Here is an 11,673-nt window from a genome sequence, read left to right as displayed (position 1 = left end):
CTTGCGTATTACGACCTCTTAGGATTGGATTAACCCCAGAAAGGGTAGGGATGTTATGCCTTAGTTTCACATGCTTCAATCAGAAGGAGATCGACATTGCCATCAAAAGAAGTCGTTCCAGCGCTCCTCTGTCCATTTTCTCCACATTGCTCCTGCCTCTGTATGAGCATTCATACAGCTGCACAGCTAAACCAGATGAGGAAACTGAGGAGATTTGCTGTTCTGTAGTTGCTGCTGTTTGCTTGCTTGGCCTTTCTTTTTTTTTTATCCTGGGTCCATCTCCCAGCTGGGTTCTCCCTACAGCCACAACAGCTCTTGTGCTGCTGCATGGGATGGGAATAAGCGGCTGGGGGAAGACCTCTTCCTTCAGAGTCAGTGCTAGGTAACATCAGGTTAAAGTGACCCTGAAACACTGGATTTCAACAACCTTGCCTGAGGACAAGTTCCTAACCTGCAGGAATTGCCCGGAGCTCTGGCCATGGGCATCAACCTGTGCAGAGGAATGACACCCCTCCACCAGCCGGGTGCGCAGGGATGCATACTAGGAGGCAGAACCAAGGCAGGCTGTAGGTGAAAGCATGTGGGGTATCCTTCTTCCCTGCTGTGAAGCTGGAGATTCACCCTCTAGGTGTGTGTTAGGGCTCACATTCCCAGGGTCATGCTCACGCATGAAATTATGTACCCCAAAATCTACATTTTACTCCCAACTATTTTCAAATGCAGCTCTAATCGAGAAATCACAAATGAGTGTCATTAAGTAAAATCCTGTCTCTTCTATAAGTATTTCAGGTTAAAACAAAGATATTTTACTAAACAGGAAGAGAGCATTGAAAATTCACTTTAATACATGTTTATTGGTGTCCTGCACTTTCAGTGTAGGAGGTTGGAGATGTAATAAAAAAGTTTCAAAATTTATTGATTCCATTTCATTTAAGTCACTCTAAACAACCAGTGCTTGAGAGTTCAGAGAATTAACATTTACTGTCCATTACAAGCAAAATTTTAATATTACCTTTTTCGAGTCCGCTTAGAACTCCCTCTCTTTTAAAATTCTTCAGATACATTCCTCAAAGTAAACAATACATTTCAATCTGTGTCACAATCAACATTGATAAGGCCTTCTTAACGATTTTATGTCACCTCCACTATTACTTCATTGCAAAACACAATCTTATTTCATACTATAAATATCCATCCATGCACAAAACACAGGGGCCAGAAGTTACACATTAATATCTCATGTAGGCTTCCAAGACTTCCTTTACCCTCTGCAGGTTTATGGTACACTTAAAAAGATATCTTTAGACTTGGTCTACTTGGTCTTAAAATACAAATATACAATATCCATAAGCATAAAAAAGTAAAGCTAGATGGCCTTACCATTTGTTATGAACTGCTAAAATCTTATACATGTACAATATAGCATCATGCTGATTAATATACATATTAGTTAAATATATCAACCAATAATGGGGATGTGGCCAAGCTTTTTTGTTTTGTTTTCAAAAAGAAATTGTTCATATACAAGTAAAAAGATTTTAAATTTAAACTCAAATGGAATACCTGAACCGCATAGACATCTGTAAACCCTGCTGAGATATTCAGGTCAAACTGGGGCATTGCCGGCTGATTCACTTGAAAGGGAACACAGCTCCTCATGGGTGATACCCGAGGTGTGCTATTCCCAAGAGAATGCAAATTTACCAGCATTCACATTTTCAGGTCTGGAACACTAATTTTTGCATCTTATACCTTGGTTTATACTTTTTGTATTTATTCATCATCCTCCATCAGAAACAATTCGGTGCCTCGACACTGTCATAGATTTTTCTAAATAAGTAGATATACAGTACAAAGTGTAGATAGTGAAACAAATAAGCACATATGTACAGTCTTTGAAAGGCATTTTTGTGACCGTTTTAGCAGTGTTTATAGAAAACATTTAAGATAGTCACATTCCGCTGATACCACTGTACTGCAAACTGTCAAGCCACATTTCTTATATTAAACTTGTACTGCATTGTATATTGTACAACAGAAGAGAAAACGATCATTCTTAAGGTGTGACACAATGAAAAAAAAAAATCACTAGACTGAGTAAGGTAACAAGCACAGGGCTTAATCTTCCTGAGGTTTGTAAGAATTTTTTAAACAAAAATCACAGTGACCAGGCTAAACTGCAAACATACTGTTAAGTTTTAAATATACAGTTTATACATAAGGTCTGTGCATGGTCGACTCAACTGTGAATGTTCACACCGATGTTTCCTTTAAATGACTCGCCACTGCATAATACTTGTATCTTTTCCTCCTGTGGAGATGAGATGGGTGTCTTCACAGAGAAAATCTACATTAGTTACATGACTACTATGTCCACCGTACACGTGGCTTGGAGCCTAGAAAACACCACATTAGTGAGAATATAAACTATCATAAAAACATATCATTATAACATAACATGCATACGACAACAAAACCAGGGCATCACATCATTCTCTTAAAGTATTTTAATATTAAATTAAATTTTAAATTTAATCGTAGTCTCAATCAACCTGAAATAAATCCCCTAGGCATATACATATTCCAATTCTTTCTTTTTTTTTTTTTATTTTTTTAAACACAGGAAAACAATATTTACTGCATTTGTGCAAGTCACGAGAGTAAATTTTTTGGAAATACCTTACCCTAAACTGTGAACATGGATATGAGAAGAGATGTACTTTGCCAAAATCATCCCCTGTTGATAGCAGCTTTCTCCCATGTGATCGACAGACAGCGTTGATATCTGTTCCATCTGAACCTTCAGGCCATACACCTGAAACACAGAGGGACTAATTAAAGGTTTTTATAATGGAAATAGAAGTGACAGCTTAAGTTTCTGTTAAAATATTAATAAAGAGTTACTTGTTTAAAAAAAGGAAAAAAGATAAAACTATAAAAATAGCTGCAGCTGAGTCAATATGCAAACTTCAGTACTAGCAAAAGACCAGATCCTAACAGGAAATCAATCACATAAACAAATACTTTATTTCCTCTAGTCAGCAAAGTGCTTTTTACTCTGAAAAAAGGAATTCTGCTAAATTACAGTCATGTGTCTGAGCCTAAAAGAATTTTCATATGGTTATGTAGAAAAAAACAGTTAGTGCTTTTATTTTCCCTTCTACTCATGTATGAGCTAACATATTTTCCTCACACTACTGTAGTCTAAAAAACTACCTATGTATGATTCAACATACATTCTTCATATTACTGAAGTCTAAAACCTATGAAACGAGAAATTATACAGTCTAAAGGGTTATTTAGTAATTAATAGACCCCTCAAAAATAAATTGAGCCTACTATTAATTTTTAAAATGCTTTTGGTTTACTGTAAGAAATTCTCCCCTCTTCCTCATGTACTATCCTCCTTGCTGTTCTTGCACAAAGTGGTGTTCTAAAATTAAACTGTAGGCTCGTCAGTGCGAAGACCAAATCTATGCACCACATCTTTAAAGCCTCTGAATACTTGCCTGTAATAAACTTTCATTGTAGTAAAATCCAACCAGATGTTGAAATTTATTTTTTTTTGTATGCAACACTGTGGGGTTTTTGAATGATTTTCATAATTCAGATTTTATCTAATCCCTACTCAACGTAAATAATACCTAACTTACTGCTGACACAGTAATCAGTTATAACGTGGCGTTATGATTTTCAATTACCATCCCTGTGTCACACAACCTCTGCAGCTGCCCCCTTGAAGTCCCACCACTTGAGCGTGTGCTCTTCCTTCATTGTTATTACAGGTCAGAATGAGACCTGCTACTCCCCCTGCTCACCCTCCCCATCTCCTGGAAGGATGCCTACGCCCCCAGGCAGGGCAGGCACACTCCAGCTTCCCTTCTTTGGGCTGCGGGTAACACCAAAGTGGGCACCTGCCCCGCACTGTGGAAACAGCTAGCCTTCGATCTGCACGTAATTCTTCCCAAATACAGTCTTTGTATCATTGCACAGCAATTCAAAAGCACCACGAGGAAGTGATTCCATGTCTTTATATGGAATTACAAATTGTTGTAAATAAAATGAAATGTAAAGGACTGATTTGTGGGCTGCCAATAACTCTCCAGATGTGTGTAGAAACACCTCTTTGCTAGAAGCAGGGAAGAAATAAAAGGAAGGTGCAGAGAAGAAACACAGTAATTGCTACTCATGGAATTATGGATACACAGAATGAAGAGACCTGTTTTAAATAACTGCTTTGACAAAAGAGGCTATATGAACATCAAATGCTAGCTGAAAAGAGACAGGCGCCTTTATGACAAGCTGGAGATAACCCCTAAAGGAAATGGTTTAAGAAACAAGATTGCCATTTTGAAATGGGGACAGGATCATATAAAGCTTCCCCCCCACAACCCCCAAGACTCTGTGCTCTCAAAATTTATTCCAGTACCCCACTGTTAGTTTTTCCAAATATGTGAACTTCATCCCCTTTGCTGAAAAATTAGTCCATGTTCTTCTTCCCATCCTCTGCAGACATGGAAAAAGAGACCATTTCCTCCTTCTTATTTGAAGATCGATGCCATGCTTTTTTTCCTCCTCCTGTTCTCTAAAATTCATTCATTATATCTCCTCTCACAGAACAATATTTAGATGGATAAATAGTCTTTCTAGGCAGCACATTATCTGTTGGTCCAACATGCAAAAACCAGAAGCAGCTATTCTAGCTGTGACTGAAGCACATACTGATAAATGGACGATTACTTCACATTTTGCATGGCATCCTTTTCATTACACACCCTGCTAATGCATCTGCCTTTTCCACAACAGCATAATGATGTTGACTCACGTTCGGTTTGTATGCAAGAGTAATCTGATCTCTCTGTGCAGATCTGCTCTCTTGCCTGCTCTCCTCCGTTCCGTATTTGTACAACTGGGTTCTGCTCTTTAAGTGTGCAACCTCCTATTTGTCTCTATTGAATTGCCCCTTTTTTCACACCATTCCTCTATTTCTCCAGACAATTTGCTAATCCTGCAGCTTCATGCCACCTACAAATCACACACACTATTTTATCATCCATGCTATTAATAAATATATTCAAACAAGCATGATACTCAGTATACAGCCTTCTAGTCAGTTTTAACCCAACCAGTCCGAGTTCTGCTTTGCTTGCAATGCTGTCAGGCTTTGTGCTGCATCTTAGATTTCTTCTGTTCCTGTCCTTCACCTCAAATACTAATTTTTCCAAAACTGGGCATGTGATATGAACTGATGCCTTGGTTGTGTACCCAGCAGCACATGGCTTTTGCAAGAGTATAAAGATCAGTAAGTGTTTTAAAAGTCTGTAGCCCTTCACATTTACGTGTGTTTGTATCACTAAGATATCCTCCATTGGACACACTTTACATGCTGTTGATTTTCAGTTGAATCATCTCTAAACATTTCCAGGCTGACTAATCTGTTCCCATGCTTGAAGACAGGTGTTCAACAGATCAGTGTTCATTCCCCCCCACGCCCCCCAATGGTGATGTTGCTCTGCAAGTGCTATGCATACTATTTGTGATTTTTATGTAGTTCTACTAGAGCAAGAAAATATCCCTAGTTTCAGTCAGCCAGTAGCTACAAAAAACCCAATATACTGGATGCCTCGCGTCCTTGATGATGTGATTGCTTCTTCCATGTCCAGTGAGGCAATCCCAGCAAGCATTTGAAGACTGTTCATACTGGCTCTGAGATCCCAAAGTACTGAATAGTAGACTGACTTCCAACATTACCAGACTGGTTTCCAATTTATAAGTTTCTTCAGTTTGTTATTCTAGCCGCTAACTTTTCACTTTATCCTCTCCTTATGGGCTCTGGAGGTAAGTATGATTCCACAGATACTGCATTCATTCTTCTCCATTTTTCTAGTACCTTGCCCATTCTCTGTGAGGTCCTGAAAATATGTACTAATAGTCTTGAGATGATGCTGACCAGTTGTTTTTACAGACACAACAAGGTTCACCACATTCAGATACTTTGAGAATATTTAACTCCTAACTGTTTTCTAATCTATTCCCTCCCTACTGAAAGCAGAGGTCTTACCCGTTCATTACTGGCACTAACTGGGTTAGTTATCAGATTGTAGTAGGTCTTCCAATGAAGACATATTAAAAAGAAGAAAAAAAAAAAAAAAAAAGGAATTATCACATCTCATCTTTTGTCCAACTTCTGATCTTCCCTAACAGGGCTTTGGACTTTTTCAGTTTCCCTCCCTGAAGTCTATTATTTTGTGGCTCTTACTCCTTCCTCTGCTAAGGATCCCACCTCCTAATTCCATAGTCATTCCTACACAAGTTGCATTCACATTCTCAGCAAGTTCTTTTCACCTCCCTAGAATCAAATCTGGAAGAAACTCCCCTCTAGGTGCTTACCTATGCCCTGTATCAGAAGAATTTTGATAACTTGATGGTTAGCCAGTGTACGTGCAACTCCTTTCCCAAAAGACGCTGGAATATTTAAAATCTCACACCCTCAGAAATTCCTGTGATTTGACTGATTCATTTTATCTTTCTGGAAGGATGGGCAACAACAAAACCCTGCCAGCATTAATATTCTTTTTTTCATCTGTAATTAGTATGCATTATCTTTGTAACTTCCCAGCCTGAACCTAACTGTATAGTTTATGAATCCTCAGTACATATGGCACCATGTCCCGTACATAAAAAAGTTCCACCACTTTGGCGTTACACATCCCTTCTGAATAAGTCATATCCATTTACTTTAAAATTCCCTTCTTTTGTTGAATATCCTCGCAATCTCTATTGCATTACTAAAATAATAATTGTGATAATTAGTAAAACTAGCAACTACTTTTATTTATTCCTCATCCCTATTGCTTTAGCTTACAGTACACCAGTTCAGTTCAGCGCGGGGGACTGTAAGCATAAAAAAAGTATATGATGTTTCCACACATTCCCAATTGGCCCAGGAGATCATTTTGTTCCACAGACCTCTCCAAGAGCTGATCTGTTCCAAGGGAGAAAAATCCCTTCTTAGGTCCTACTAGACTCTATGCACCACAAGCAGCCGGATATTCTATTACCACTATATTTTGCATGAATCCAAATTATAAATCAAGGAACACTCACGTGAAGAATTCATGATTTCAGAACAGATGAAACTTTGATGCTAAATGCAAAGACTTTGTGGCTCTCTAACTGTATGTCAGGTATACCCAAAGCCCAGGAATATGCTAACAGTTCTATAAGGGCCTTCATCCCTCATATGAGAGACATACCAAGTTAACAGGCAGCCAGTCTTCTGGAACTCCCTCCCTTCACTAAACCATGTGTTGTAGTGATACTCAGCCACTGCCTGTCAGTCAAATTTTAGAAAATGTGAGTGTTTCTTCCCAGCATATTGCTACTGCCATCCCATCTTCTAGGCTCCAAAAACATGGCTTTTCTGGCTGCTTTCAAACACGTCGTTGCATCTACTTGAAACATGGGTGAAAGTCTTCCTTGCTTACGGCTTATACTAAAACCAGACTCTTCTCTGAACTTCTACCATGGCTTCCTATTTTACCTTGAGGACTTGAGAATTTGGAGCTTCTTGTACTCAGCTTTTGCAATGATCTGTCTAGTTCCGCACATGTTGTGGAATGGATACAAAGCTCCAGAGTACAGCGGGGAAAGCAGCTCCTTCAAAACTGGCAGTCCCATGGAAACAAACCATCTTGATTTTGTTACGTTTTTCTTCTTTCTTCTTGCAGTCCTTTCAGCTCATTTAATTGTTATATATTTTATCAAAATACATTGTAAATACTTAATGACAGATACTGTCACCTGTTTTGTGAATGCACAGTAACTGGTGCAAATGAAATTGGTACTGGTAAGGGGGTTTGGCCCAGTAGCTGCCTAAATAAACAATAATTCCATAGAACTGGCACTTTAAATGTAACGAGACAAGAAGCAGCTCTAGTGTGACAGGAAGGACAGTGTGTGATTTCTTCCTTGTCTCCCACTTATGTTGTAATTTAGTATTTATACTTGAAGCTAGCAAGAATGTTAAACTGGAGTCTTTCTGGATTGAAATAAGAGGACAGATTGTAATAAAAATGGCATAACAGAAGTTCTGTATTTTTCCCTGAAATATGAATAGTCATGTTTCACAAGAAAAAGCTGGCAATCCAAGTGTTTGTTAATAATGAGAATGGTAAGAACTTGTAAGAGCAAAGATACTTACCAAAAACATGGAATCCTAAAGTACAGGTGTAAGTGGCCCATTCTAGATCTCTAGTTGTTTCAACACTCACAACTTGCTTACAAGCAGAGGGGATCCCTACAAAAGAAAAAAACCAAAACAAACCAGAACAACCACATGATAATGTTTTTAACTCTCAAATTGTATAGATTTTTGATTGCACCAGATGAATTAAAACATATGGTCTATCTTGGCAGCTATACGGTCCCATTTAAATTTTAAATCTGTATTAGGCTGCCTGAACTTTGCACAAAAGGACTAAATATAATTCTTACTCACAGTATAAGATTTCATAGTCTCCTGAATTAGACACAAGATATTGTGAATTAACAGACCAATCCAGATGAGTAATGAAGCTGGAATGACCCTACAAAGAGAAAAATATTGTATTAACTGCACCAACAGTAACTCTCAGTGTAACTATTAATACAGTGCTACAAAACACACTGGAGTTGTTAATATTGAACCAGGAGAAATAAAGGTTACTTACCGAACATTTGCCAATTCTAGTGTACTTTCTTCCATTTTCACTTACGCCATATATATAAATACAGTTGTCATGGGAACCTATTGCCAAGAAGTTTCCATCTACAAACACAGAAGTGAAGAGTAATTATTCCTGTAAGAAAGAACTTACACTAACTTTTCAAAATTAGCCTGTCACAGACAAGAGGAACAGTTCTTAAAGGTCTTGATACCAAAAAATGAAAAAAAAAAATAATTCTATTTTTTCCCTTTTCAGTTGCATATTGATGCATTGTTCAAGATTACAAAACAGCCAGTTTATACAGCAAATATTACTGTTAAAAACATATAATGCTTCTGGAGGCAGCTACAGTCTGTTTAGGGCTAACCTGAGTGCAACAACCTGCACAGTTAGGTCATATTTGGTTTTTTCCCTTCCCAGTGAAACCATATGGAGCATGTGGGGGAGGGAGGGAAAAGGAAACTGGAGCTTAAAACATCGCCCATTCAGTGTTGTCAATGTTTCACGGCATATTTATTTTCACATTCAGTATGGCAAGTGGGGAATTATTTTAAAACACACCAACCCCAAATTTAATAAAAAAATTCAACACTTTTTTTTTTTTAACCAGTAAATAAACGCTCTCAAACCTGGTGAGTAACGCATTACGGACAGCTGTTCGTTTCCATCTGTGTGTACAGTGACCAAGTCTTTTGTTTCTGTGTCAAACACAAACCACCTGTTGTAGATACAGAAAAAGGCCAATAAATCATTCCATAAGGAATTTAAATCTACTGTAATCTTGACCAACTTTTCTTCTGTCAAAATAGCATAAGTTTTACACCAGCAAAAGAAAAACAGCAACTGCTACTCAGTTTGGTTTATTTTTACTTTAACAGAAGGAAAGTTTCTTTCCCATGTTTTCTAACCATAAAAACGATCAGGCATTGACCCTGATATCAGCCTTCAGATTTTAGTCTGGTTTACTATGTGTCATGCATTAGAACAAAGAAAGCGTTACATATAATGACCCTTCTCCTTTAATGACCCTCCTCTATGCTATGCTCGTGTTTAAACTGATGCCTATGTTATATCCTAGAGCAAAGGAAAACACGAGCAAGAATCAGGACCAATCTCTGTTGACAGAAGGATTAGATTTATTTATTAAATTATTTTAAAGTTTATTAGTGTATTAATTTTTAATAAATTTAATTTAATTAATTTTAATGAATCAAAATGTAATTTGTGGAAACATGTAGAAGGGACAAAGATAAAATTTCAATACTTGCATCAAATTATGAAAGACAAAGCAAAGATTCCTCTCAAAGCTTCTCCTTTTGGTTTACTTTATTTAGCAAATAAAGCAAGTTTAGTAACTAAAGCAAATCCTTTATTTAGGATTGATACACAATCCTAAATAACCTTGGCTCGTAACCTCTAAGCATTCTATACGTCCTCAGTTAAGCGGAACTGTTTTCAATCCTAACAGCAAAGTCTGCCCTCAAGTGACATTAAGGGAGAGGAGGAAGTTATGGCGAGGGCACTCGTTCCTCCCGAGACAGGCACCCAAGGTTAAACCCAGGGTCTGCTGTTGACCCGCTATGTGACCAAGGGCTCAATCTGCCCTGGAAAATGGAGATACCACTTTTCACCCCGTTTTTGTCTGTCGCGTTTATGCTTACACTCTTCAGGCAGAACAAGTCTCTTAATATGCATTTTTACACTACGTCTAGCACAGTGGAACGTTTGCCAAATTTTTTGTTAAAGCCTCTGGTTGTCACTGCATTAGAAATAATAAACCACTTGCTGAATTTTACCAACAAGCAACTTTTTTCTATGTGATTTCCTCTGTGCTGCCCTATAGGCCTCAGAGAATATCTCTGCACTCATCCGCAAAGTTAACTCATTATCTCGGACTCCTCCTTCAGCCTCTCCTTTGCCACAATGGACACAAAGATTTAACATTTAGGTCACCGGTATGGTGCCAGCACCTCCCAAGCATGGTCTCACTGCTAATCTAGACTGCCTGCCCTGTCCAAATCTGTCCCCTCCCACTGAACTCAGACTGCCGCTCTCCCAGGGTAGAAACCATCTCTTCGTTCTGTGTTCATGCAACACTCAGAGAACACGGGGTACTGGACCAAGACTAGGGTTTCTAGGCACTAAGGCAATACAAATAAATTTCACTCTGAAATTCAATAGAAATCAATAGGATGAACATATGTCATGCACACATCTGCAAAACAAGAACATAAACTTGGGCGTGAGCTGGAAAAACCATGCAGTGACTGTCGGTGCCCAAGGTGTGGCTCTGCGCATCTCACCTGCCGGTCAGTGTCCCCACTGCAACAACAGATGCTGAAGGATGAAAACCTGAAGACTGTGCTGGATCCTAAAACGTTTCAGAAGGAAGCACACTTTTTTACCAGTCCAAGTTATAACAAAAACACAGTTCAGTTATCTGCCTCAGGAACAAAGTCTCTCTTGCTGATTTTTTTTTTCTTTTTAATACAAACTTGAGGGAAAAGAAACATTTTTAACTGAATGAAATATTACCCAATAGATTTTTTCCCTCTATACAAGGCCACTGTTTTCTTTTCTTCACTATCTAAAAATAACTTGGCAAGTGATTTCACAACAATACCATTGGCAAAGGCAGCTTCTCAGCAAATCACAAACAAGTAAGAGATAAAAATAACTTACTAAATTAGAGCTGACCTAGGAATTAAGTACCAAAGCTGCAGTTTACCTACTGCCTAAAGGACAAGCAAGTACCTTATTCAACACAGGTATGCATCACTTTGCATGGAGGGGTAAAGCCCAACTTCTACACACACCAACACCTTTTTCAGCACCTGCCAGTTGCAGCTTAGTGAGAGATTAAGGGTGTAAACTGGGGTTTTTATTTTGATATGCAATTTTAAAACATTTTACTTTGTATAGTGTATTATTATAGAGACAGGTAGAATTGCAGTGTTTTTCTTGC

General features: G+C 38.2%; 1 protein-coding gene across 2 annotated transcripts in view; it reads right to left on the bottom strand.

Moving 5' to 3' along the window:
- Positions 1-900: 900 nt before the first annotated feature.
- EML1 (EMAP like 1) overlaps positions 901-11,673 on the bottom strand; it is a 131,226-nt gene continuing 120,453 nt past the window's right edge. For both annotated transcript variants that reach the window (XM_035892419.1, XM_009636848.2), the window contains 7 exons: positions 11,012-11,079; positions 9,338-9,426; positions 8,712-8,809; positions 8,501-8,588; positions 8,204-8,299; positions 2,685-2,815; positions 901-2,396 (listed from right to left, as the gene is read on the bottom strand). In XM_035892419.1, the coding sequence (XP_035748312.1) occupies positions 2,271-2,396; positions 2,685-2,815; positions 8,204-8,299; positions 8,501-8,588; positions 8,712-8,809; positions 9,338-9,426; positions 11,012-11,079 (696 nt within the window). In that variant the 3' untranslated portion in view covers positions 901-2,270. The remainder of the gene's footprint in view (positions 2,397-2,684; positions 2,816-8,203; positions 8,300-8,500; positions 8,589-8,711; positions 8,810-9,337; positions 9,427-11,011; positions 11,080-11,673) is intronic.

This window comes from Egretta garzetta, unplaced genomic scaffold, assembly GCF_000687185.1.
Source record: "Egretta garzetta isolate BGI_Z169 unplaced genomic scaffold, ASM68718v1 scaffold374, whole genome shotgun sequence".
NCBI lineage: Eukaryota > Metazoa > Chordata > Aves > Pelecaniformes > Ardeidae > Egretta > Egretta garzetta.
The sequence above is the reverse complement of the archived record's forward strand: the minus strand, read 5'-3'. Positions and strand labels throughout refer to the sequence as shown.